Here is a 25,988-nt window from a genome sequence, read left to right as displayed (position 1 = left end):
GCAGTATTATCAGTTATTTTCCTTTAATTTATAACATAGAATATTTACTAGCACATAAAGTGTGCCCTCTTACAAAGAAATTAGTTTGCATGAGGTGCTAGTAGTATAGTTATGTTTCAAAGCTTATATTAGTTATAGAAAGAATATTCAGATATCCTTTGTGGTGGTTGTTCAGTCACTCAGCTGTGTCCGACTCTTTGTGACCCCATGGAAATAAGCAAGTTGACAATATATACAGCCTTGACATGCTCCTTTCCCAATTTTGAACCAGTCCATTGTTTCATGTCTGTTTCTAACTGTTGCTTCTTGACCTGAGTACAGGTTTCTCAGGAGGCAGGTAAGGTGGTCTGGTATTCCCATCTCTTGAAGAATTTTCCACAGTTTGTTGTGATCCACACAGTCAAAGACTTTAGTGTAGTCAGTGAAGCAGATGTTGTTCTGCAATTCCTTTGCTCTTTCTATGATCCAGTGGATGTTGGCAATTTGATCTCTGGTTCCTATGCCTTTTCTGAATCTAGTTTGTCTTGTACATCTGTAAGTTCTCAGTTCACATGCTGTTGAAGCCGGTCTTGAAGGATTTTGAGCATTATTACCATGCTAGCATGTGAAATTAGCACAATTGTGTGGTAGTTTGAACATTCTTTGGCATTGCCCTTCTTTGGGATTGGAATAAAAACTGACCTTTTCCAGTCCTGTGGCCACTGGTGAGTCTTCCAAATTTGCTGGCATATATAGTTATGTTTTCCATAAAAGTTATCAAGGGTGCCTAAATTCTTTGACCCAGAAAATTTGAATAAATGCTAACAATCTAGTTTGAGATATGAAATATTAAATGTTCTATTTGGTTTTTTTCAATATAAGTTTTAATTGGTTTGTACTTCTCTGTCAGATTCTAAATCATCCTTGGAATGTAGCTAACCAGCTGGGAAATAGGGCCAACAGGTATATTATATATCCATAATTAATTATATCACCTATATATTTCAAAAAATGGCATCAGCTTAACTGCTTAATGAACGCTTTTGAAATAACTGGCATAAAGTGAACACAGAAATTTAACTTACTCAGATCTAAAGAAACTGGGTTGATTTTTACTTGTGATCATGAATCAACAGGGCATATTAATAGATTTTAGGGGGAAATTAGAGCTCACTTTAAATAAAAGCTTACATTATAACAGTAATAACAGGCTTTTTAAAATTTTTCCACAGTTCTTAGTGGTCTCTGTTCTAATGACTGTCCTCGTAAGATAACAGTAAGTAACCTTAATTCTTACTTGTAAATATTTCTGTTAAAGTTCTCTGCATGATAGATACACACAAAATAGTTGTTATAGGCTAAATCAAATTGATGTTACTTTTAAAAGTGATTAAAATGTCCTTCATTGCTCAAGTAAAGTTTACTAGGAATAAAGTTCCTTTCCTAAAAACTTTCTCACCTCAAGGTTTATTTCCTTAATGAATCTTCACTGATACACTTGGAAAAATGACCACAGCTCCCATCATTTCTGGGCATCCTGCTGCCGTTTCACATGTGTAATACTTGGTCACACTTTATCTGTTCATATTTAATGCGTTTCCCCAGACTGTAATCCCTTGAGGTCAAGAACCATGCCATCTTTGAATACCTCACTCATAGCACAGGGTCAAGCATATAGTAGATAAGTAATGAATTTTTGGTATAATCTTAATATTGACTTGCTGTCTAGTGGAATGTTTCCATGAAATAACAAAATGTGAAAATAATAAGAAACTGTCAATTCACTTAAATTGTAATGAGAATACTAAATTTTATTTAAAAGCATGAGCGCATTCATATGTGTGTGTATGTGTGTGTGTGTTGGTATATTCTTGTTTTGAGTCCTTGTAGTAACCTTTGTTACATAAGGAATTATCCTGAATTTAAAGATGAGAAAACTTGAGGCTCAGAGAAATAAACTATCCAAAGTCATAGAGCCATTAAATAGTGTAACTAAAACACAGAACTAGGTATTCTGATTATAGCCTCATATTTTTAACACACCTTTAAAGCATTGCTTCATCATCAACATCCTATGTATGGTTGGGAAACGTCCTATATTTAACACATTTGGAATCCCTGACCCAGAGATTTGCATGCAAGGATTTAATCTAGACTCTTCTTGAGAGCAAGACCTCTGGAGTAATGAAGACTGTCAGAAGAAGTTGGTGTGTGAGCTGTGAAGCAAAGATGGCCCAGATTGAAGCAAAAGGGCCATGCCTTTGTATTCTGCATCAATCAGACATTGCATGCAGGCAGTCCCCAGGAAGGGGTTATAATTTGTACAAGCCAGCTCCCTTTGGCTGAGAACAATTTTTAGGTTAAGAACTCAGCTGTGAGCTATCCTCAACCACTACTTGGAGCAGCTCAGGAGTACTGTCGCACTCCTAAAGGGGACGTCTGTCACCACAGCCACTATGAGTACCACATGAGTGCCTGGTCAGACATATCTGCTTCCATATCAAAAATGTGGACATAGCAAAGGGGAGGTCTGAGGAGGAGAGATGCAGAGAGTACATGGGAATTCTTTGTCCTTTCCACTTAATTTTGCTGTGAATCTGAAACTGCTAATAAAAATAATGTCTGTTTTTTTTTAATTAAGTGCAAGTCTGACTAACTGGAGGCCAAAGATTAACTTGGCTGTTCAAGAATTGTCTACCCAGTTTGTGAAACATTCAGACCCTTTGTTCCTCTTTTCTCTGATTGATATTCCCATCATGTGGCTCTTTCATTACCCTAGTCAAGCAAAGTTTTAGCAGAAAAATTGGTAGAAAAGGCTGTTTGCTTAAGGTAGGTTATATTTCTGAGATCACTAGTGCTCCCATTCTCCATATCTTAAATTTAGGAGAAGAGTCATTGAGAAAGTCACATAAGTAAAGTGCAGCATGCAGAGCTGCTCTTACAGTGGTTATCTTGGCAGTCCAGCACCTTTGGGCTTTTCTGCAGGTGATACACCTGCCTCCCACTCACTCATTCATTACTTTATTTGAAGTTCAGATCCTATTGAACTGCCCTTCACATCTATCATTTTCCTTCCCCACTGATATCATAGATCACAATTTTGTGGCAAACTAAAAGAAACAAATACACACTATTCTACCCCAGTTTTCCATATATCAAACGTATGCCCATTGTGAAATTATTTATTTCATGATAAAGTGGGCCTTCTTCATATTGCTTTGATATCAGATCCACTTGATCATAGTAGAAAATGTTATGTTAGATATGACTCAGTATGAGACTAAGAGGAAAAGGTGCATACCATATGATATTCTTACCACTTGAGTTAAATCATGAATTGAATAAATACTGTTCTGCTGCCTATATATTCTCACCTGCTACAGGCAACCTGTCTGATACATGGAGAGAGGAAAGAATATTTAAGTCAGCAATTAGTCTCACCCAAAAATCTTTATTTCCAGATTCCTTCATTTTCATTCAACTTTAGCTGCTCACTCCCATGTCTAACCTTGTGCTTTGTTTGCTTTGTGTCCAATCGCTCATTCATGTCTAACTCTTTGCAACTCTGTGCACTGTGGCCCACCTGGCTCCTCTGTCCATGGGATTTTCCCAGCAAGAATACTGGAGTGGGTTGCCATTTCCTCCTCTAGGGGATCTTCCCAACCCAAGATCAAACCCATGGCTACCTGCTTCTCCTGACTTGCAGGTGGATTCTTTACCGCTGTAATGATAAACCTTATCTACCAGAAATGTTTTACTTTTGAAATCTCAGTGCCACTATGTTTAACTCCCATAAAGTACTATGCTTTTACTCTACCTGCCTGGCAAAGTTACACCCCTGGGTTAATCCAACTGTCTGTCTTGTTCACTCCCAGTTCTAGGCTATTAGGCATTTCTAAAGAAAAATATACAGCCCTGAATGTTGTCACCACCACTGACTCATTGTCGTGAACCTCAAATGAGTATTTCTAATTGTATCATAGTGTTACATGGATTTCTGGACACCTTTTCTTAGGGTACTTTCAGGATTTGCTCTTTGTCTTTGATTTTCTACTGATTTGAGTGTGATATGTATAGATATAGGTTTTTAGGTATTTTTCCTGTTTGGTATTCTCTAAACTTCCTGGATCTGTGGTTTGGTGTCTGTCACTAATTTTGAAAAATTCTTATTTCCTCAAATATTTTTTGTTCTTTTTTCCCTTTTCCTTTTGGTAGTCCCACAATACATATGTTATACCTTTGATAATTGTCCCACAGTTCTTAGATAGTCTGTTCCAAATTTCATTAGTTTTTCTCTTTGCAATTCAGTTTTGGAAGTTTCTATTGATACATCTTCAGGCTTGCTGATCCTTTCCTCATCTGTATCCAGTCTACTGATGAGCTCATCAAACGCATTTTTCATTTCTATTGCAGTATTTTTTATTTCTACCATTTCCTTTAGATTCTTTCTTGGCATTTCCATCTCTCTGCCTATATTAACAATCTTTTATTGCATATTGTCTACTTTTTTCCATTAGAGGTGTTATCATATTAATCAGTTATTTTAATTTCTGGTCTGATAATTCCAGCATCCCTGCCATATCTGAGTCTGGTTCTGATGCTTGCTTTGTCTACTCACACTTTGTTTTCTGCCTTTTAGCATGCTTTGAAATTTTTGTTGAAAGCCAGACATGAGGTATTGGGTGAAAGGAACTGTGGTAGATAAGCCTTCATGGTGAGGCTTTATGTTTATCTGCTAGGAGTTAAGACTGTGTTACTGTTTGCAGTAGCTATGCTGTCAAGAGACAGAAGTTTCCTCTAGCATCTTTGTTTTTGTCTCTACTGTCTTTGTGTCATCCTGCAGACTTCTCTTAAAGGGATCAGAGGTCTTCACATCTTTTAACTGTAATCTCATTAGTAGGAACCTAATTGATATGGTGGTGAAGTATAGAACTATAGTAGGAAAAGCATCCTATAATCCTCTGATTAAATCTCAGACTTTAGTGAGCCTGTGTCCCTAAGCTGTGACTTGCACAAGTGCTTCTCAGCTTGCCCTCCTCTACAGGTTAAATAGGAACTCTCAAAACTAGTTCACACTGATTCTCCAGCAATGTTTCAATCACAGTTTAAGTGTTCCTCCCAGTACTGGCTCTGATTTCAGTCTTCTGCTTCTGGGCTTCTGCTCCCAATAAGCTGTGATTCCTAAAACATGTTAAATGCTATAATATAAGGGGTAAGAGGGCTTTCCCAGTGACTCAGTGGTAAAGAATCCTCCTGCCAATGCAGGAGATGCAGGTTCAGTCCCTGGGTCAGGAAGATCCCCTGGAGGAGGAAATGGCAACCAACTCCAGTATTCATGCCAGGAAAATCCCATGGACAGAGGAGCCTGGTGGGCTGCAGTCCATGGGATGGCAAAGAGTCAGACACAACTGAGCAGCCGAGCATACATGCCTCCCAAGGGGTAAGAAACCAAACACATAGGCTCAGGTATCAGTCATATCATATCCAATGGTAATGCAGAGTAAAGACTGAATTACTCCTGTACATAGTACAGAGCAGCAGTTCTCAAAACTTCTTATTCTGAAGACTCCAAATAGTTGTTCTTATGTGAGTTTTGTTTATCAGTATTTCTATTTGAAATTAAAACTGGAACAATTTTAAATATTTCTATTAAATCATTTTAAAACAATAAAACCATTACATGTTAACCTCTGTTTTATTAAATAATAATTTCCTGAAATTCAACAGTGGCAGTTACTTAAGTTAGTTGTAATGTGGAATTTGAAGCTATATCAGTGAATTTTTCCAACTCTGTCACATAAGTTACTGGTTATTTAGAAGTCTGTTGTTTAATTTCCACTCATTTATTAATTTCTCATGTTTCTTTCTGTGGTTGTTTTTGTTTTGTTTTGTTTTGTTTTGTTTGGCCACACTGCGTCTTCATTGCAGTGCAAAAGCTCCTCATTGTTGTGTGTGGGCTCTATTACTGATTTCAAGTTTAATTCTGTTGTGGTGAGAGAACAAACTTTGTAAAAATTTCAGTACTTTTACATTGATTGGAACTTGTTTTATGGTCTAGTATATGTTTCCCCTTAGAGAATGTTCCTTGTATGTTTGAGAAGAGTATGTCTTCTGCTAAAGTTGAGGAGTGTTCTAGTCTACAAAATCTATTCTAGTGTTGGCCAAGTCTTTGCTTCATCGGTCTATCCATTAATGACACTAGTGTATTATTAGTAATTCTAAGAGTATCCCCTATTGTTATCTATTTCAACCATCAATACCTTATATATTTGAGAACTCAGTTAGGCACATTTATGTTTATAATTTTGTCTTCTTGATGCATTGACTCTTTAGTCGTTATAAACTCCCATTTTCTGTCTCCAATAACATTTTTATGTTAAAGTCTGTTTTGTCTGATATTAATATGGCTACTCCAGCTCTTATTTGGTTACTGTTTCCATGGTATATCTTTTCCATGGAAAACTTAACTTTCAACCTATTTGTTGTAAAAACATTTGTTTTTAAAGTGTGTCTTTTATAGACAGCATATACTTGGAAGATGTTGTTCTATCCTGATCATCTCTGCCTTTTGATAGCAGTGTTTAATCTATTTATATTTAATATAATTACTAGTAAGGGAGGTTTATGTCTGCCATTTTGCTATTTTGTTCCTTAGTGTTGCTACTGATTACCCACACTTTTTACCAATGGGATTTTTGGACTCCAGAGGTCCTTGTACCACACTTTGAGAACCGTTATATGGAAGAATCATGTCTGGATTTCTGGATTCTTGTTTTTCAATGTCAGAGTGACTGGTGCATGGTGGGAAGTTAATTTCAGCTTTAGGCCTCATAACAGAGACTTGCTTATATGATTTTTTTTAATTGACTGTAGGAAAAAAGAAAAAACTTATAAAATCTGTAAAATAAGATATTATAGATAAGAGTATGAAATTTTCCAAATATGGATTAGAAAAAAATATTCAGGAATTTAATTGGGAAGGTTCACAAAATACAGTACTTAGAGCCTAAGATACCAGTCTTCCAGTACAGAAAGTAGACCATGGGTAATAAAATGAATCTGAGGTTACAACGCTGTGATAAATATAGTCTCACAAGTATTATCTCCAAGCCTCACTGCAATGAGACAGGTTTAAAATATTAAAGGGCATTCACCATTCCAAAGAAACAAACCCATAAGAGATGAAATATTTTGCATTAAGTATATATCACATTAGTGATGTTTGTTACTAAGCATGTGAAGTAATTTACAGCTAGTAGAAGTGATAAATGTTTGCATTTATGCACTGGGTGACATACATAAGAATGCCATGTTTATCGTGGCAAAAAAAATGGAAATAAGTGTTGATCAACAAAAGAATGAAAAATATTTATGCTATAATCATGCAGTGGAGTACTCCCCACCTGTGCATCAGGTGACATACATAAGAATGCCATGTTTCTCATGGCCAAAGAAAATGGAAACAAGTGTTGATCAGCAAAAGAATGAAAAATAGTTATGCTATAATCATGTAGTAGCATACAACCTTGAACTATAGTACATGCTTAATCATGGATGAGTCTCACATTAATGTACTTTTTAAACAGTCACAGAAGGATACATAAAGTATGGTTCCATTTACATAGAAATTTAAAAGAGGCATAACCAAATATATTTTAACATTTATATATATGATAAAACTCACATCTTCCTTAACTGGAAAAGAATGTATTCTCTAAGTCTAGTGCAGAATATAAAATGTTTTAGAACAACTCATCAGTATTTTTTATTCTATTAGTATTACAATGGATGGATTTTATTTATATTTACTGGGAAAATATAAACTATTCCAGTTCATTCCCAAAGGGAAAAGCAATGCTATGGTCAACAGAAATGTCATAATAAAACTACTTAAGGTGAGACCAAAAGTAGTAAAGAAAATTCTTCCTAAAATATTCATCTTTATGTGATAAGGAAGAGACATTATTAGATTTTAGAACTATCCAATAAAATTAATGAACTATATAAATAAAATTATCAAATCATTTAAAGTTAAGCATTTTCTACTAATACAAGGTTTTTAAATAGATAACACTTGTTATCTATTTATGAACATGTTCTCTAACTGCTATCTAATATGTAAGAATTTTATATAGAAGTATTTACTTTTTGTAATAGATTTGCCTGAAACCCGATGATGCACTTACTTTCCAAGACTTAACTATTTCTTTTTTATTGTAGCCCTTTGGAGTAAATCAACCTGGACCTTACATCATGTATACAACTGTAGATGCAAATGGCTATCTCAAAAATGGTTCAGGTAAGACTAAATACGCATAACAGTACATTTAATCAATATATTGGGTTGGCCAAAAATTTTGTAACATCTTCCAGAAAAACCCAAACAAACTTTTTGGCCAACCACATATTAACAAAGTAAACTGAATGGCAGAAATTATCATTGTGTTGTCACACTCTTTATAAAATCTTCACTTTTTACATTATACTTTGTCTTTCTGTATACTTACATCAGTAGATTACAAAAAGTCCTCATGACAAATATATTAAAAGTAAGTTCTTTATATATGCCTATTGTATGGAGCCAAGTCATTGTCCTTATTTTTCAGTTGAAGTAACAGAGATTAGGAATGATTACTTGAGACATCTTGATCAAAGTGGTGAATTTGTTAACAGAGCTCATCTTAAAAGAAGTACAAATTAGGAATTCAATCTACTAGATTAATCCTAGTTTTTTTCTTTTCTTTTCTTTTCTTTTTTTATTTTTAAACTTTACAAAATTGTATTAGTTTTGCCAAATATCAAAATGAATCCGCCACAGGTATACATGTGTTCCCTATCCTGAACCCTCCTCCCTCCTCCCTCCCCATACCATCCCTCTGGGTCGTCCCAGTGCACTAGCCCCAAGCATCCAGTATCGTGCATTGAACCTGGACTGGCAACTCGTTTCATACATGATATTATACATGTTTCAATGCCATTCTCCCAAATCTTCCCATCCTCTCCCTCTCCCACAGACCCTAGTTTTTTTCATATGTCAAATAGAAACTGGAATATTATACAAATCTATATAATATGTAAATTGTTTTGATATGTGACTATAAAGAAAAATCTTGTTTTACATTTGAATAAAGGGAAATGCAATCAAAGCAAATGGGAAATAATACAAAGCAGAGGATGTCTGATCTTAACAGATGGCTTAGCTGACTGAGATAAGGTCCAAACATTTCAATTCTCTAAGAAGGAAAAGGAATCCTAACATACACATATGCTTCTTTGAGACTGCTAAAGTCCTAACCATGAAGAAGTACATGTAAACAGAGTTATTGTTACTCCTCCATTTTTAAATGAACTAAATTTAAAACGAACTCATTATATGGCAATTTTCATTTTATATAATTTTATTAAATATGCCAGCATGTACTTCCTTTTAAGCTAATTGTACACATTTAACACTGTCATCATGCTGCTTCATCAGCACAGAAACATTCCATAAAACAACAACTGAAAAATTCAAGGAGAAACTGACAAACTCAATTACAGTTTACCCTTGAACAACACAGGAGGTTAGGTGCGCCGACCCTCTGTGCAGTTGAAAATCTGCCTATAATCTATAGTTGGGCCTAATTCCTCCATATCCTTCAGTTCAGCCAAGTGTGAATTCTGTAGTACTGTAGTATTTACTATTGAGAAAAATCTGCATATGAGCAGACCTGAGCAGTTCAAGCTTGTGTTATTCAAGAGTCAATTGTATAGTCAAATATGTTGATACACCACCGTCAGTCAAAGACACAATCTGGATATAGATGATTTGAACAAATTACTTATTTACACTTCAAAACATACATATATTAAACTGTACAATAGATTCCAAGACAAACTGGTTTTATTTTTTATCAGTGAACTCTTTTAGACTTTCTTTTTTAAAAAATATTTATTTTACTTCTGCCTGCACTGGGCCTTGGTTGTGGCACAGCGTGGTGCACATGCTCCAGAGAGCATGGGCTCCGTGATTGTGTCACAGCTGCCCCACAGCAGGCGGGGTCCTGGTTCCATGATGAGGGAGTGAACCCATGTCCCCTGCACCAGAAGGCAGATTCTCAACCACTGCACCACCAGGGAAGTCCCTCTTTTAGACTTTCAAGATGCTGATAATTTCAGTTCTAGATTAGATGTTTCAGAATGCAGAAAAAGATGAAGTTATTCATTCATGTTATGAAGCTAATATAACTTCATAAAGCTGATATAATTTTATAGCTAGTTTACAAAGCCACTCCTGTATGGATCACAGCCTTGTCATGGCAAAGGGGCTGCCATAACTCAATGAAACTATGACCCATGCTGTGCAGGGCCACCCAAGACGGATGGGTCACAGTGAAGAGTTCCGACAAAACATGCTTCACTGGAGGAGGAAATGGCAATCCACTCCAGTAGTCTTGCTGTGAGAACCCCATGAACAATATCAAAAAGCAAAAAGGTACGACACCAGAAGATGAGGCCCCCAGGTCAGAAGGTATACAGTATGCTTCTAGGGAAGAGCATAGGGCAATTACTAATAGTTCCAGAAAGAAGGAAACGACTGGGCCAAAGCAGAAAGAATGTCAGTTGTGGATGTGAAAATGATGGTGGTGAAATACAGTCCAATGCTGTAAAAACAATACTGCATAGGAACCTGGAACATTAGGTCCATTAAACAAGGTAAATGGGATGTGGTCACGCAGGAGATGGCAAGAGGGAACATCAACATCTTAAAATCAGTGAAACTAAAATGGATGAAAATGGACGAATTTAATTCAGGGGACCATTGTATCTACTACTGTGGGCAAGAATCCCTTAGAAGAAATGGAGTAGGCCTCAGAGTCAACAAAAGAGTCCTAAACACAGTATTTGGGTGCAGTCTCAAAAACAACAGAATGATCTCGGTCCATTTCCAAGGCGAACCATTCAGCATCACAGTCAGCATGACAAGTCTGTGCCCCAGCCATTAATGCCGAAGAAACTGAAGTTGACCAGTTCTCTGAAGACCTACATCAGTTTCTAGAACTAACACTAAGTGTCCTTTGGTGTCCTTTTCATCATAGGGGATTGGAATGCAAAAGTAGTAAGTCAAGAGATACCCAGAATAACAAGCAAGTTTGGCCATGGAGCACAAAATGAAGCAGGGCAAAGAATAATAGAGTTTTGTCAAGAGAACATGCTGATCATAGCAAATATACATTTCGTATAAGCCAAAAGATGACTCTACACATGGATATCACCAGGTGGGCAATACAGAAATCAGACTGATTATGTTATTTGCAGCTGAAGATGGAGAAGCTTTATATAAAGTCAGCAAAATCAAGACCTGGAGCTGATTGGGGCTCAGATCATGAGCTCTTTTATTACAAAATTTGGCATTAAATTGAAGAAAGCGGGGAAGAGCACTAAGCCATTCAGGTATGACCTAAATTAAATCCCTTTCGTTTATATAGTGGAGGTGACGAATAGATTCAGGGGATTAGATCTGGTAGACAGAGTGCCTGAAGAACTATGTATGGAGCTATGTAACATTATACAGGAGGCACTGAGCAAAGCCATTCCAAAGAAAAAGAAATGCAAGAAGGCAAAGTGGTTGTTTGAGGAGGCTTTACCAATAGCTCAGGAAAGAAGCCAAAAGCAAGGAAGAAGGAAGATACACCCAGCTGACTGCAGAGTTCCAGAGAATAGCAAGGAGAAATAAACAGGCCTCCTTAAATGAACAATGCAAAGAAATAGAGGAAAACAATAGAATGGGGAAGACTAGAGATCTCTTCAAGAAAATTGGAGATAACAAGGGAACAGTTCATGCAAAGATGGGCACAATAAAGGACAGAAACAGCAAGGACCTAACAAAAGCAGAAGAGCACTGAAGGCTGAACACTGAAGAAGTAATGCTTCCCATTTGTGGTGCTGGAGAAGACTCTTGAGAGTTCTTGGAATGGAAGGAGCTCAAACCAGTCAATCATAAAGGAAATCAACCCTGAATATTCATTGGAAGGACTGATGCTGAAGCTGAAACTCCAATACTCTGGCCACCTGATGTGAAGAGCCAAGTCATTGGAAAAGACCGTGATGCTGGGAAAGATTGAAGGCAAAAGGAGAAGGCAGCAGCAGAGGAAGAGGTGGTTAGATAGCAACAACAACTCAGTGAGCATGAATTTGAACAAACTCCAAGAGACAGTGGAGGGCAGAGGAGCCTGGTGTTCTGCAGACCATGGGGTCACAAGGACTCAGACACGACTTAGAGACTGAGCAACAACAACAATACAAAGTCAGCATATCTAAAACCCAAAATTTAGCCCACTTGCAAACTATCAATCAAAAATGCTATCAAAAATACTATTCATTTAATTACATTTTGAAAGAATTTCTTTTTTTTTAATTATATTTATTTTATTTATTTTTTTTTTTACAATATTGTATTGGTTTTGCCAAATATCAAAATGAATCTGCCACAGGTATACATGTGTTCCCCATCCTGAACCCTCCTCCCTCCTCCCTCCCCATACCATCCCTCTATTTCTTAAGACCATCAATCAGGTGATTATCATAGGAATGCACTGATGGTTTAAAATGGGGAAAATCTCTTTATTTTCATCACGGTAGATCAGTTTTTTAAAGACCTGTCTTCTTTTTTTTCATATAATAGTATATTATTTAAATCTTTTCATGTCCATATAGCTAGTCCTAATTTTTTAAATTGAGGTATAGTTGACTTAGTGTTATATTAATTTCAGGAGTACAATATAGTTATTCAGTATTTTTATATATTATATTTCATTTAAAGTTGTTATAAAATATTGGTTATATTTCCTGTGCTGAACATTATATCCATGTATCTTATTTGTTTTATACCTAGTTGTTCTTAACTCTTAATTCCCATCCCCTCTACTGCCCGTCACCTCACTGCTCTTCCCTCTGGTGGTGATAGTGGTTTAGTTGCTAAGTTGTGTCCGACTCTTGTGACCCCATGAACTGTAGCCCACCAGGCTCCTCTGTCCATGGGATTCTCCAGGCAAGAATACTGGAGTGGGTTGCCTTTCCTTCTCCATGTCCCTCTGGTAACCACTAGTTTGTACTCTGTATCTATAAGTCTGTTTCTCTTTTGTTGTATTTGTTTGTTCTATTTTTTAGACTCCATATAAGTAAAAACACAGTATTTGTCTTTCTGTGACTTATTTCAATAAGCATAATACCCTCAAAGTTCATCCTTGTTGTTGCAAATGGCAAAATTTCATTCTTTTTAGTTCTAGTTTCCTGTGAAATTGTTTTACTTATGGATACAGTAACTGGATAATTTGCTCCTTTTTTCCCAACTGTAAAGATAACAGTAAAGATATATTTGATATATTTTTGTGTGCTTAAATGAATAATGCTTCATAGGAAAAAATCTAGAAAAATACTCATCAAATTGTTAACATTTATCTTGGGAGAGCAAGATTTCAAGAGATTCACATCCTATTTGTTAGATTTTCATAACTACTACTTTTAGTGCTTTTTTTTTTTTTAAGGTAAATTTTATGCAAATTTAAACCTACCAAAATACTCTTAAAAAATTAGATACAGAAAAAAAATTTTAATAGGGATTGTTGTTCACAATATATATTTATTGAACTTCTACTACAAGCCAGGCATTGATACCTAGTAATATATCTAATTAGATGTTAAAAACCCATTCAATGATATTTACTACCCCTTGCTGTTTTTTTAAGTGAATGGAACAGTATTTCCTAATGTGATTGCCCAAAACAAAAATGGAACTTTGGGTTTATTCTCACTCCATTAAATATTTACTTCTTCCCTAGACTGGGAAGGAATCTGTAAGCATAAAAACAAAGGAGAAAATATCTATAGAAAAATAAATGCAACTGAATGAATAAGTCAAATAAATGCATACGTTTTCATGGCCAAAAATAAAAGGCTGTAGCAAACTGGGAAAATCTAAATGTCCAAAAATAGAGAAATAATAAATTATGACATTTTATTATAGTTTCCAGCCTATGAAATATTTTAGAATAATTTTTGATGAAATGAACAGATGTTTAGGGTCTGACATTTGGGAAGGAGGCATATCTGTGTGCATAATCTAAATTGTATGAGTGTAGATGTTTTTAGTATACCCATGTGTAGGGAAAATATAAAAATAAAATGACATATAGAAATGTTACTAGGATTATCTTTTGGTTGTGGGATTCTCTTTATATAGTTTTTGCATTTTAGTTTAGTACACTGATCATATGTTGCTATGAGAAATATATTTAATTTGAGAAATATGTTAATAAATAATCATAAATATTTTAACCATATGCTATATTTCATGCATAAATAGACATTCTAAACAGGGAAGTAGCAGTTAATTAAGGAAGTACTATTGTGAAAACCTATGCCAAATTTTAAAGGATGAAATTTCTACTTTAAATGTTAATTAAGCATGTTGATGGGCTTCTCTGATGGCTCAGATGGTAAAGAATCTGCCTGCAGTGCGAGAGACCTGGTTTCGATCCCTGGGTTGGGAAGACCACCTGAAGAAGGGAATGGTAACCCTCTCCAGTATTCTGGCCTGGAGAATTCCATAGACAGAGGAACCTGACAGGCTACGGTCCATGGGGTCACAGAGTCAGACACGACTGAGCAACTTTCACTTTCACTTTTCAGGCATGTTGGAATCTAAAGAAATTGGTTAAGCCATACCTTCCAACCCATCCTGCCCCACTTGTAGAGTACTTTCTACTCTAGGAAGAGAATGACCACATAAATAGCCCTGGTTTTCTTATAGAGCAGCTAAGGTCACTACTCATTAGTGGGTCATGAAATGATTTTAATGACTTCTGATAAGGACTTTATATTTAATAGAATAAAAGGTAAAAAATATCAAAAGTATCCCACATTAGTGTTGTTTCATGGAAGTTTTAGTATGTTTGTGTTCATAAGTGGGTGATGACATGAAACTTAGTTTTTATTGTGGACTGTGGTCAAAAATGTTTGAAAGCCACTGTCAGAAACAATAACTTGCCTTAGTGTTTTTCAGAAAAGGCCTGGCCTAATTATCCTTTTTGCTTATAGACAGATTTTATCATTATTACCAAGTACTCTGTGGTCCTACTCCACTTCCTAGCAAAGCCAATAGCTAAATGTTATTAAACAGTTATATTACAGAGGAGACATTAATTTTCTAAATAACTGTTTACTACTTTTATAAATCAGCTAGAAATCTACAATAAGGACCCAAATTTCCTAAATAATATTAAAGAAGAACTTAGTAGACAGGAGCATGTAGGCCAGATTGTGTGCATTAGTGAGTTGTTGGTCATTTGTAAATAGTAACATTATTAGACCAACAAGTATTTTTCTACCTCTTAAATTGCTTATTTAGCCCTGCTGTTATAAAATTATTTCTCATTAGTCCTCTAAAGTTACTATTTGTTAACATATCTGAGAAAAGCATTAGTAACCTTTACCTACTATACACCCTTCATCATAAGCCTCAAATATAAGAGCAGTTAAAATATATAGCAGACTGATGTAAAAGAAGCACTGAGAAAAAATGATTTGTTGTAACACATAATAAGCACATTGTCTTTCTAAAATTTTAACCTTTCAGGTTTCTCCATTTTAATAAATAGCTGTCAATTAATTACATCTTCCAGTGTCCAAAAAAATGTATTATTCGTATGTCAATTTCTCACCTACATTTTTTCTGAAATTATCTCCAGAGTATAGTCATGTTCCATTTATCCACATGTAATTATCCATAAAAGAATTTTTTAGTCCTAGGTCATTTTATTTTAATCACTCATCATATTTTAAATTGTCATACCCAGAAATTTTAGCTTGAGTACTTAATCAGGCCTATTTTTGTGTCAAAAACTATAATTCATAACAAAAGAGAATGGAGTTGTTATGCCCTGCTGGGTTATCCATGACACTCTTTTTATCATAAAGAATGAATTCTTCTTACAAGAAGAATCATTCCCTTTCCTTAATCTTATACCAACTAAAGATCTGATAGGGATTGTCAAGTCCACAGAGATTAAGATGAAAGCATGGCTAATAATGATTTTTTTTCAGTGGAATGAAAGAGAGGGAGGGAGGGAGGGAAATATGAAATAGCTCATAAACAGTACTGTATATCCTCTTCATTTAATTGTAAGTTGAATTTATAAATTAATTAATTATAAGAAATGCAGAAAGTCTGAGAAACTGCAAGGGAAGTTTACAAATTATTCAGCTGTTGAGCAGTTAAAAATCCCATCTGCACAGTACAAGTGAGTCAAAGTCATATTCTGGGAAACCAAAAGAAAGAAAATAAGAAATTACAGTGTCAATGAAACCAAAAAATTTGGTTCATGAAATTCTATTTATGAACTGAGTTCTAGTATTATAGATACTAGACTATAATACTAATACTGAAGGGAAAACTACCACATAACAGCTTTGAGAACAGAAAGTGGGGGAAAGAAGATAATTTGTCTATTCTGTTGTTTCTGCTAGCAAATATTTTGTCATCCTACAATGTGTAAATTACTCAGCAAACTCTGTCTGCATGTAAGTATATTTGGTAAAGGAATTTAATTAAAATCTCACTCATTACTCAGTAATACTATTCCTTCTCATTCCTAAGTCTTACTTAGGGGCTATTGTCATTAGCCATGTTTTCCTCTAACTTCAGGTTATGCACAACAGGAACCATAGAAAGCTGCTAAGTGCTACAATAAAGATTTAAATTCACAAATATATTATGTATACAATGCCTGTTACATAAGAACCACTCAGTATATCCTGAACAAATGCAAGAATGAAATAAAATTCTGGAGATGAAATAGAATGGCATTTGGTAAAAGGGGGAAAAAAAAAGAAGGTATTTGGGGGAAAAAACTAGATTTTGCATCTCCTTAATCAATTTTTCACCACTCCCTATCTTAAATTCATTAGAAATACAGTAGAAGGTAAAGTCAAATAAGTAAATTTAAAGAAAGTACTAATTTAATCACAAATTATATTTTTAACAGCTTCCTCATAAGTATTTCCCTTTTTAAACTAGCTCTACCCTAAAACAAATTCTAAATTTTTATCCTCTCATATGTTTTTTCCATTATTGATCTGGACTTTCTAGACCACAAAAAAACAAATGTATGTTACAGACCCATAATGATAATGTGCATACTCAACATAATGCCTCATAGGTCCCCACACTACTCCCACAAAGACCTAAATCATGGATCAATATTTTCTTATCTTCCCATAATCTCTTGACATTGCTCTCTGTAAATTTAGATAGCAATTGCCTGAACAGTTGTACTCAGTAACGTAGAGATTAGTTTCTAGAATGCTGAGATCTCTTAGAAATCTAGTTTCTTGCTTTTATATCCCAAAGTGGCTTCCTACTGCCTAAGAATCAAGGGTTTTCATAATTGAACCCTAAATTACCTACCAGCCTTATCTTTTCCCTTTATGCATCTGGTACATATCCAGCTTGGTTTCCCATTTATCCAGCTTCAAAGACCTTCCAAAATAAAGGCCTTTGTTCATGTTTTCAATCTCTAACTCTTCCCCATTCTTATATCTCAGAACTTCAAATGTGACAATATCAGCACCATCCCATTGGCTCTCAAAACTGGAAATAAACTCTCTTTCCACCAAATGTCAGTAGAATATTATCTTGTACTTCTCCTTACAACACCTACCACACTCTACCTTGTATCATTAGTTTTGTCTTATCTCCCATATACTGTAGGTGCACTGAGGAGTGTATTTTGTATTTATGTGTGTTGCCCATTCTAGGACATCCAAATAGTTGCTGAATGAATGATTACATAAAATCAGTACTAAGACTTCCATTTCTTTAAAATAAGATTTAAGGCAGAAAACTTTACCAAAATCGATCATAGTGACAGTTCTTAACCGATTACAAACAAATTTTTAAAAATCTAACATAAAGTAGTGGGATTACTTCATAAAAACTGAATTAAGATTACTAGAGCTGTGGATGTTTATTATAAAGCCCCTGCCTTGTGCTGGACACTATTCAGACCCACTACATGTCATCTCATTGGACTTCACAGGAGCCTTACTAGGCAGTCCTCATTCTACAGCTGAGACTCTGAGAACTAAAGTAATTTAGCTGTGTCATTCAGCTGTTAACTAGTAAAGCTAGATTACTCAAGACTAACTACAAACCCACACATTCTTAACAGTACTCCAGTATTTTTAAATGTCATCTTGTCAAAAGCTTAGCATATTCTAAAAAAGGAAATCATCCCTAACACTTTGTTTCATTTCTATTTAAACTATGGTAACTGTGTAAAGTGAAATGGTGGCTACAATTTAACAAACACAACTTTGTTTTATGATGTGTCTGTTTCTTTTTTATTGCTATAGGCTTATGATTTTTGTACTTCATGATCTTTTACTTTTCATAATGATTTCAGAAACAGCACTTGGGTAATAGGTACATTCCTTGCTTTCTGGGATGTTGCTGAATTCCTCCCTGCACCATACCACCTTACCACTACACATAGGCTGAAGAAATAAAGCAAAAATCAGAACCAGACTCAGATAAGTCACAGATTTTGGAATTATCAGATGGAAAGGATACAATAATTATGATTAACATATAAGGGCTCCAATAGAAAAAGTGGACAACATGTAAAAACAGATGGATAATGTAGGCAGAGAGATGAAAATTCTAAGAAAGAATTGAAAGGAAATGCTAAAAATCAAAATAGTGGTAACAAAGAATGCCTTTCTTTGATGGGCTCATCAGTAGAGTAGACATGCACAAGGAAAAAAATCAGTGACCTGAAGACATGTCGATAGTAATTCCCCAACCTGAAATGGAAAAACAAACAAACCAAAAAAAGAATAGGGGAGGAAAAATACAACAGAACATCCAATAACAAATTCAAAGTGAAATATATATATATATATATAATTGGAATATAAAAGGAGAAGAAAGGACAGAGCATAAAAAATATTTGAAGAAATAATGTCCAAGAATTTTCCAAAATTAATGACTTACACCACAGTCCTAGGAAACTCAGAGAATATCATATGGGTTAAATGTCAAATCTACACCAATGCATATTATAATCAAACTGCAAAAAAACAAAGACAAAGAGAAACTCTTAAGAATAAGCCAGAGGAAAAAAATACCTTACATCTAGCAGAATAAAGGTACAAATTACAGCCAACTTTTTGTCAGAAACCAATGCAAGCAAGAAGGGAATGAAATATTTGAATTGTTGAGAGAAAAAGCTATCAACCTCGAATTCTATGTATAGCAAAATTATCTTTTCAACATGAAGGAAAATAGACTTTATCAGACCAACAAAAACTGAGGGAAGCATCCTCAGTACATTTGCTACCTAAAAATAGTTAAAGAGGTTCTTCAGGGAGGACTATGACAGGTCAGAAACTCATATCTACATAAGAAAGGAATAAATATACTCCAAGAAGAAATACATGGTGATAAAAGAAGCCCTTTTATTTCTTCATTGATGTAAAAACTAACTTTTAGATTGTTTAATGGCAGTAACAGTGCACCGGGCGATGACAGCGCGTGGGTAAATGATACGAATGGCAGCGGTGTCGGAGAGATGGGAGAGGGGATCGGGGAGACTCTGATATTTACTTAAATTAGTCCTTTCCATTTAGTTAAATGACAATCAGGATATCCTCACCAACAGATTTGCATAATAACCTCTTTCAGAGAAACAACAGTAGGTTATAAAACTTAAATATACTTTATCGTTATATTTAAATTTACCACATTTATTTGTTTACCACATATATTTATCACAGCCTCCCTGGTAATTCAAATGGTAAAGAATCTGCCTGCAATGTGGGAGACCTGGGTTTGATCCCTGGGTTGGGACGATCTCCTGGAGGAGTCCATGGCAATCCTTCCAGTATTCTTGTCTGGAGAATTCCATGGACAGAAGAGCCTGGCGGGCTACAGGCCATGGGGTCACAAAGAGTCAGACACAATTGAGCAACTAAGCACAGCACAGCATACTTTTATTGGTGCTTCCTTGGTACCGATTTACCGGTCCAGGGATAAATGCAGGGCACATGACTTCGATCCTAGTCAGGGAACTAAGATCCACGTGCCACAGAGCAACAAGCCCCCACACCATTACTACTGGAGCCCACATGCCACAACTAGAGAGTCTGTGCACCATGAAGATCCTGCATGACACAACGAAGATCCTGCATGCCACAACTAAGACCCAATCCAGCCAAATAAATATTTTTGGAAATTGTAATTATAATTATGTATATTGTCTGAGAACGGGGGCTATGCATACAGCAAATTGCACAGTGATAGTGGTTTGCTGTAAGATTTTTTATTGTTATTCAAAAAATATTTACTGAACATACAAGTATAGCTTATAATCCTAGATACTTTTAAAAAGTATGAAATACAGTCAGGGGCTTCCCTGGTGGCTCAGTGGTGGAGAGTCCGCCTGCCAGTGCGGAGCACACAGGTTTGGCCCCTGGTCTGGGAACACCCCACATGCAGTGGAGCAACTCAGCCCGTGCGCCACAGCCACTGCGCCTGTGCTGTAGAGCCCAGGAGCTGCAATTATGGAGCCGTCCTGCCAAAGCCACTAAAGCCTGTGCACCCTGAGCTCCTCAGCAAGAGAAGCCACTACAGTGAGAAGCCCACAACTGGAAAGTAGCTCCCACTCACCACAACTAGAGAAAAGCATGTGCAGCAGCGAAGACCCAGCACAGCCAAAAATAAGTAAAAAGATTCACAGTTCCCATTGAAATTATACATATAGTCATTATCCTCAAAAAGTCTACCGTTTATTTGGGGAGTAAAATCAAGAAAAAATAAGATGATAAAGTACTAATGAAAGATGAAATATTTGTAGAAGACTAATAACTTTCTGGAAGATGACTGACTTCAGTATTCACAGACGTCTTCTATGAGACTTAGGTGTCTAGAGTGCAATAATGAGAAAGGACTACAACTCCGTATCATTACCTACAAAACTAACTAGAAATCTGATATTCTTCTTCTTCTTTGCCTGAATAACTTAAGATGATACTTTGCCAAGTGCTATGAATGTGCAAAAATATTAAGACATGATTACTTTATATTTCAAATATCAGGAACTTTATATTTTAAGAACTAGACATATATTTTAAAATATCTTAAATAGGAATTACAAAGCAATAAGCATCAAATTATTGGCAACAATAAGTGTAACAGGAACTCAAAGAAGGAAGAGGCCATTGTAGACTGATTTACAGGTGACATTTTTGTGAGGGAAATCATTTGAAGAATTGATGTATGATATGGATAACACTAGAAAAGTCAAAACGTGAAAAATATAACTTTATTAGTGAAAGTGAAAGTCGCTCAATCTTGTTCGACTCTTCATAACCCCATGGACTATATACAGTCCATGGAATTCTCCAGGCCAGAATACTGGAGTGGGTAACTTCCCTTCTCCAGGGGATCTTTCCAACCCAGGGATTGAACCCAGGTCTCCCACATGGCAGGTAGTCTTTCCTAGCTGAGCCACCAGGGAAGCACAAGAATACTGGAGTGGGTAGCCTATCCCTTCTCCAGCGGATCTTCCGGACCCAGGGATTGAACCGGGGTCTCCTGCATTGCAGGCGGATTCTTTATTAGGAGTGACTCAAAAAGGATTTGTCAGTCAGTCAAGAAAATCTTATTCTATTTGTTAAAATCTGTTTTTTACACACAAAAGCTATAGTATCTTTGAATATTTCCTTTTTATTTTCATAAGTGCATTGAGGAAAACTCTAGTAGCCTAGACAGATGTTCCCTCTGGTTTTATTTAGTTGCTTCAGTGTTTTTGTGTCACTTGGCAAATGGCCTGGAACTTAGTTCAGTCATTGGTCTTTACACAAAATATTTATTATTTTAAAATTTAATTCAGTGAGCAGTTTACTAACCATTATGATACATTTTACTTAATTGTGTATGTTTATAAAAAGTATCTGGAGAAGGCAATGGCACCCCACTCCAGTACTCTTGCCTGGAAAATCCCATGGACAGAGAAGCCTGGTGGGCTGCAGTCCATGGGGTCGCGAAGAGTTGGACACGACTGAGCGACTTCCCTTTCACTTTTCACTTTCCTGCATTGGAGAAGGAAATGGCAACCCACTCCAGTGTTCTTACCTGGAGAATCCCAGGGACAGCGGAGCCTGGTGGGCTGCCGTCTATGGGGTCGCACAGAGTCGGACACAACTGAAGTGACTTAGCAGCAGCAGCAGCATTAAAAGTATCAATTTAGAATATGAATGCAACTTATTTCAAGATTTTATGTTGTTTTAAAAATCAATGAACAATGTAACATAGACCTGATTGCCCATTTGCTAAAATATATTTTAAAATGAAAGAGAAAGAAAAAAGTGAATGAAAAATCTCCATTTAACAAGTACAGTATTGGAAACTTCTGGTTTCTGGCCCAGCATGTAAAGAGCTTAGAAATCATACTCCCATCCTCCCATTCCACCTCACCCCACTCCCACCTGCCAAAAGATGACCAAAATGAAAATCAATAACTCGTGTTAGATCCATTAGAGAATTGAAGACATGGGGCAAACCCTGCCCCAACACTAGAAAGACAGACAAATGCAGAGAATGAAAGCTTACCAGAGCAGAAGCCACAGCTAGGACCAGCTACAGGCAGGAACACTTAAAGTGTAATTCTGGAGACTCGGTTTGAGAGGTTAAAAAATCCTGCCCTTGGGGACCCAGACTTTCATGATTCTTACCTCAGTGAGCCACACAAAGTTCTCAGGGTCAATATCTAAGAAAAATTCCCTTGTGTTTCTGTCAGAAAGAGAGAAAATTATTGTTGTTGTTGTTGTTGTACAGTCATTAAGTCGTGTCTGACTCTTTGCTACCCCATGGGCTTCAGCATACCAAGCTTCCCTGTTCTTCACTGTCCCCTGGAGTTTGCTCAAACTCATGCCCATTGACTCGGTGATGCCATCCAACCATCTCATCCTCTGTCACCCCCTTCTCATCCTGTCCTCAACCTTTTCCAGCATCAGAGTCTTTTCCAGTGAATCGACTCTTCACATCAGGTGGCCAAAGTACTGGAGCTTCAGCTTTTGCATCAGTCCTTCCAGTGAATATTCGTGGTTGATTTCCTTTAGGATTAATTGGTTTGTTCTCGTTGCTGCCCGCAGGACTCTCAGGAATCTACTTTAGTATCACAGTTGAAAAGCATCACTTCTCGGCGCTCAGCATGTTTATGGTCAAACTCTCACATCTGTATATGACTACTGGAAAAACCATACTTTTGACACTATGGACCTTTGTCAGCAAAGTGATGTCTCTGCTTTTTAATACACTGTCTAGATTTATCATAGCTTTTTTCCCTAGGAGCAAGCTGCTTTTAATGTCATGGCTGTAGTCACCATCCACAGTGATTTTGGAATCCAAAAATTAAGTCTGTTGCTGTTTCCATTTATTCCCCATCTGTTTGCCATAAAGGGATGTAACTGGATGCCATGATCTTGGTTTTCTGAATGTTGAATTTTAAGCCAGGTTTTTCACTCTCCTCTTTCACCTTCATTAAGACGCTCTTTAGTTCTTCTTCACTTTCTACCATTAGGGTGGTATTATCTGCATATCTGAGGTTGTTGATATTTCTCCCTCAAGTCTAAATTCCAGCTTGTACTTCATCCAACCCAGGATTTTGCATGATGTACTCTGAATATAAGTTAAGTAAACAAGGTGACAATATACAGCCTGACATACTCCTTTCCCAATTTGGAACCAGTCTTTTGTTCCATGTCCGGTTCTATCTGTTGCTTCTTGATCCGCAGGTTTCTCAGGAGGCAGGTAAGATGGTCTGGTATTCCCATCTCTTGAAGAATTTCCACAGTTTGTTGTGATCCACACAGTCAAAGGTTTTAACGTAATCAATGAAGCAGATGCAGATATGTTTTTGGAATTCCCTTGCTTAAGTTGGAAATTTGATTTCTGGTTCTTCTGCCTTTTCTAAATCCAGCTTGTACATCTGGAAGTTCTTAGTTCATGTACTGTTGAAGCCTAGCTTAAAGGATTTTGAGCTTTACCTTGTTAGCATGTGAAATGAGTGCAACTGTACGGTAGTTTGAACATTCTTTGGCATTGCCTTTTTTGGGACTGGAATAAAAACTAACCATTTCCAGTCCTGTGGCCACTGCTGAGTTTTCCAAATTTGCTGGCATATTGAGTGCCATGCTTAAACAGCATCATCATTTAGGATTTGAAATAGCTCAGCTGTAATTCCATCACCTCTACTAGCTTTGTTCATAGTAATGCTTCCTAAGGCCAACTTGACTTCACTCTCTAGGATGTCTTGCTCTAGGTGAGTGACCGCACCATCTGGATCTGGAAGATCTTTTTTGTATAGTTCTGCTGTGTATTCTTAGAGAAGGCAATGGCACCCCACTCCAGTACTCTTGCCTGGAAAATCCCATGGACGGAGGAGCCTGGTGGGCTGCAGTCCATGGGGTCGCGAAGAGTCGGACACGACTGAGCGACTTCACTTTCACTCTTCACTTTCATGCATTGGAGAAGGAAATGGCAACCCACTGCAGTGTTCTTGCCTGGAGAATCCCAGGGACGGGGAGCCTGGTGGGCTGCCGTCTATGGGGTCACACAGAGTTGGACACTACTGAAGTGACTTAGCAGCAGCAGCTGTGTATTCTTACCATCTCTTCTTAATAGCTTTTGCTTCTGTTAAGTCCTTGCCATTTCTGTCCTTTATTGTCTTTGCATGAAATGTTCCCTTCGTATCTCCAATTTTCTTGAAGAGATCTCTAGTCTTTCCCATTCTTTTGTTTTCCTTTATTTCTTTGCATTGTTCATTTAAGAAGGCTTTCTTAACTCTCCTTGCTATTCTCTGGAACTCTGCATTCAGTTGGGTATATCTTTCCCTTTCTCCTTTGCCTTTCACTTCTCTTATTTTCTCAGCTATTTGTAAGGCCTCCTCAGACAACCAGTTTGCCTTCTTGCATTTCTTTTTCTTTGGATGGTTTTGGTCACCATCTCCTGTACTATGTTATAAATCTCCATCCATAGTTCTTCAGGCACTCTGTCTACCAGATCTAATCCATTGAATCTATTTGTCACCTCTACTGTGTAATCATAAGGGATTTGATTTATGTCATACCTGAATGCTCTGAGATTCCCTGGTGGCTCAGATGGTAAAGAATCTGCCTGCTATGCGAGAGACCTGAGTTCCATCCCTGGGTCAGGAAGATCCACTGGAAAAGGAAATGGCAACCCACTCAGGTACTCTAGCCTGGAAAATCCCATGGACGGAAGAGCCTGGTGGGCTACAGTCCATAGGGTCACAAAGAGTTGGACACGACTAAGTGGCTTCATTTTCACGTGCATACCTGAGTGGTCTAGTGGTTTTCCCTATTGTCTTCAATTTAAGCCTGAATAAGGGGAAAAATAAACATCTTCAAATACTCCCAGAGCTACTGTTCTCTTAAACAAGGGCCTGCCCTCGAGGGTAATTATTTTACCAAAATGTAGGCAACTTTGTTTTTACCAGAGCCTGACTGACTTGATGGAAATGAAATATCCAGCTCGAGCCCTCTCCAGTCTTCCTGCCTCACCTATGAGGATGGATTGGAGGTAGAGAAGCACTAGGAAAGTCACAGCCCAGGGCCATAGACTCACAAAAAACTGAGACCTAATTTCAGCACTGGAGAACACTTACCCTCCCTTTACATCTTACCACCACATCAATCAGGTTCCTGTATAACAACAGGGGATTACAGCTGAGCAAGGTAAAGGAAACCCAAAAATAACAGAAGAGACAATAACAAGGACAGGAGAGGAAGTGTTAGCCTCTGACACCTACAGTTACAGTAGCGAGTCAGTGCAGAGTCCAGTCCATAGTCAGGTAAGCATAACAACTGAAGGCCAACATCAGCTCCAGCCTTCAACAGAAAGTTACAGGACATGCTAAAAGGCAAAAAAAGAAAAACTGTACTTTGAA

General features: G+C 36.8%; 1 protein-coding gene and 1 long non-coding RNA gene across 5 annotated transcripts in view; one reads left to right on the top strand and one right to left on the bottom strand.

Moving 5' to 3' along the window:
• Positions 1 to 25,988, bottom strand: part of LOC129631599 (uncharacterized) — an 80,387-nt gene that overhangs the window by 5,794 nt on the left and 48,605 nt on the right. The gene's annotated exons all lie outside the window — the stretch shown is intronic.
• The window catches only part of ITFG1 (integrin alpha FG-GAP repeat containing 1), a 315,997-nt gene that overhangs the window by 257,383 nt on the left and 32,626 nt on the right, over positions 1 to 25,988 (top strand). For 3 of the 4 annotated variants that reach the window (XM_055552729.1, XM_055552730.1, XM_055552727.1), the window contains exons 13-14: positions 1,212 to 1,255; positions 8,200 to 8,278. In XM_055552729.1, the coding sequence (XP_055408704.1) occupies positions 1,212 to 1,255; positions 8,200 to 8,278 (123 nt within the window). Of the gene's footprint in view, positions 1 to 1,211; positions 1,256 to 8,199; positions 8,279 to 14,453; positions 15,630 to 25,988 lie in introns of those variants that run through there. The other variant, XM_055552728.1, reaches the window with a different exon arrangement.

The sequence above is a fragment of the Bubalus kerabau genome, chromosome 17 (genome assembly GCF_029407905.1).
Source record: "Bubalus kerabau isolate K-KA32 ecotype Philippines breed swamp buffalo chromosome 17, PCC_UOA_SB_1v2, whole genome shotgun sequence".
Lineage (NCBI taxonomy): Eukaryota > Metazoa > Chordata > Mammalia > Artiodactyla > Bovidae > Bubalus > Bubalus kerabau.
This window is presented reverse-complemented; position numbering and strand designations above follow the sequence as displayed.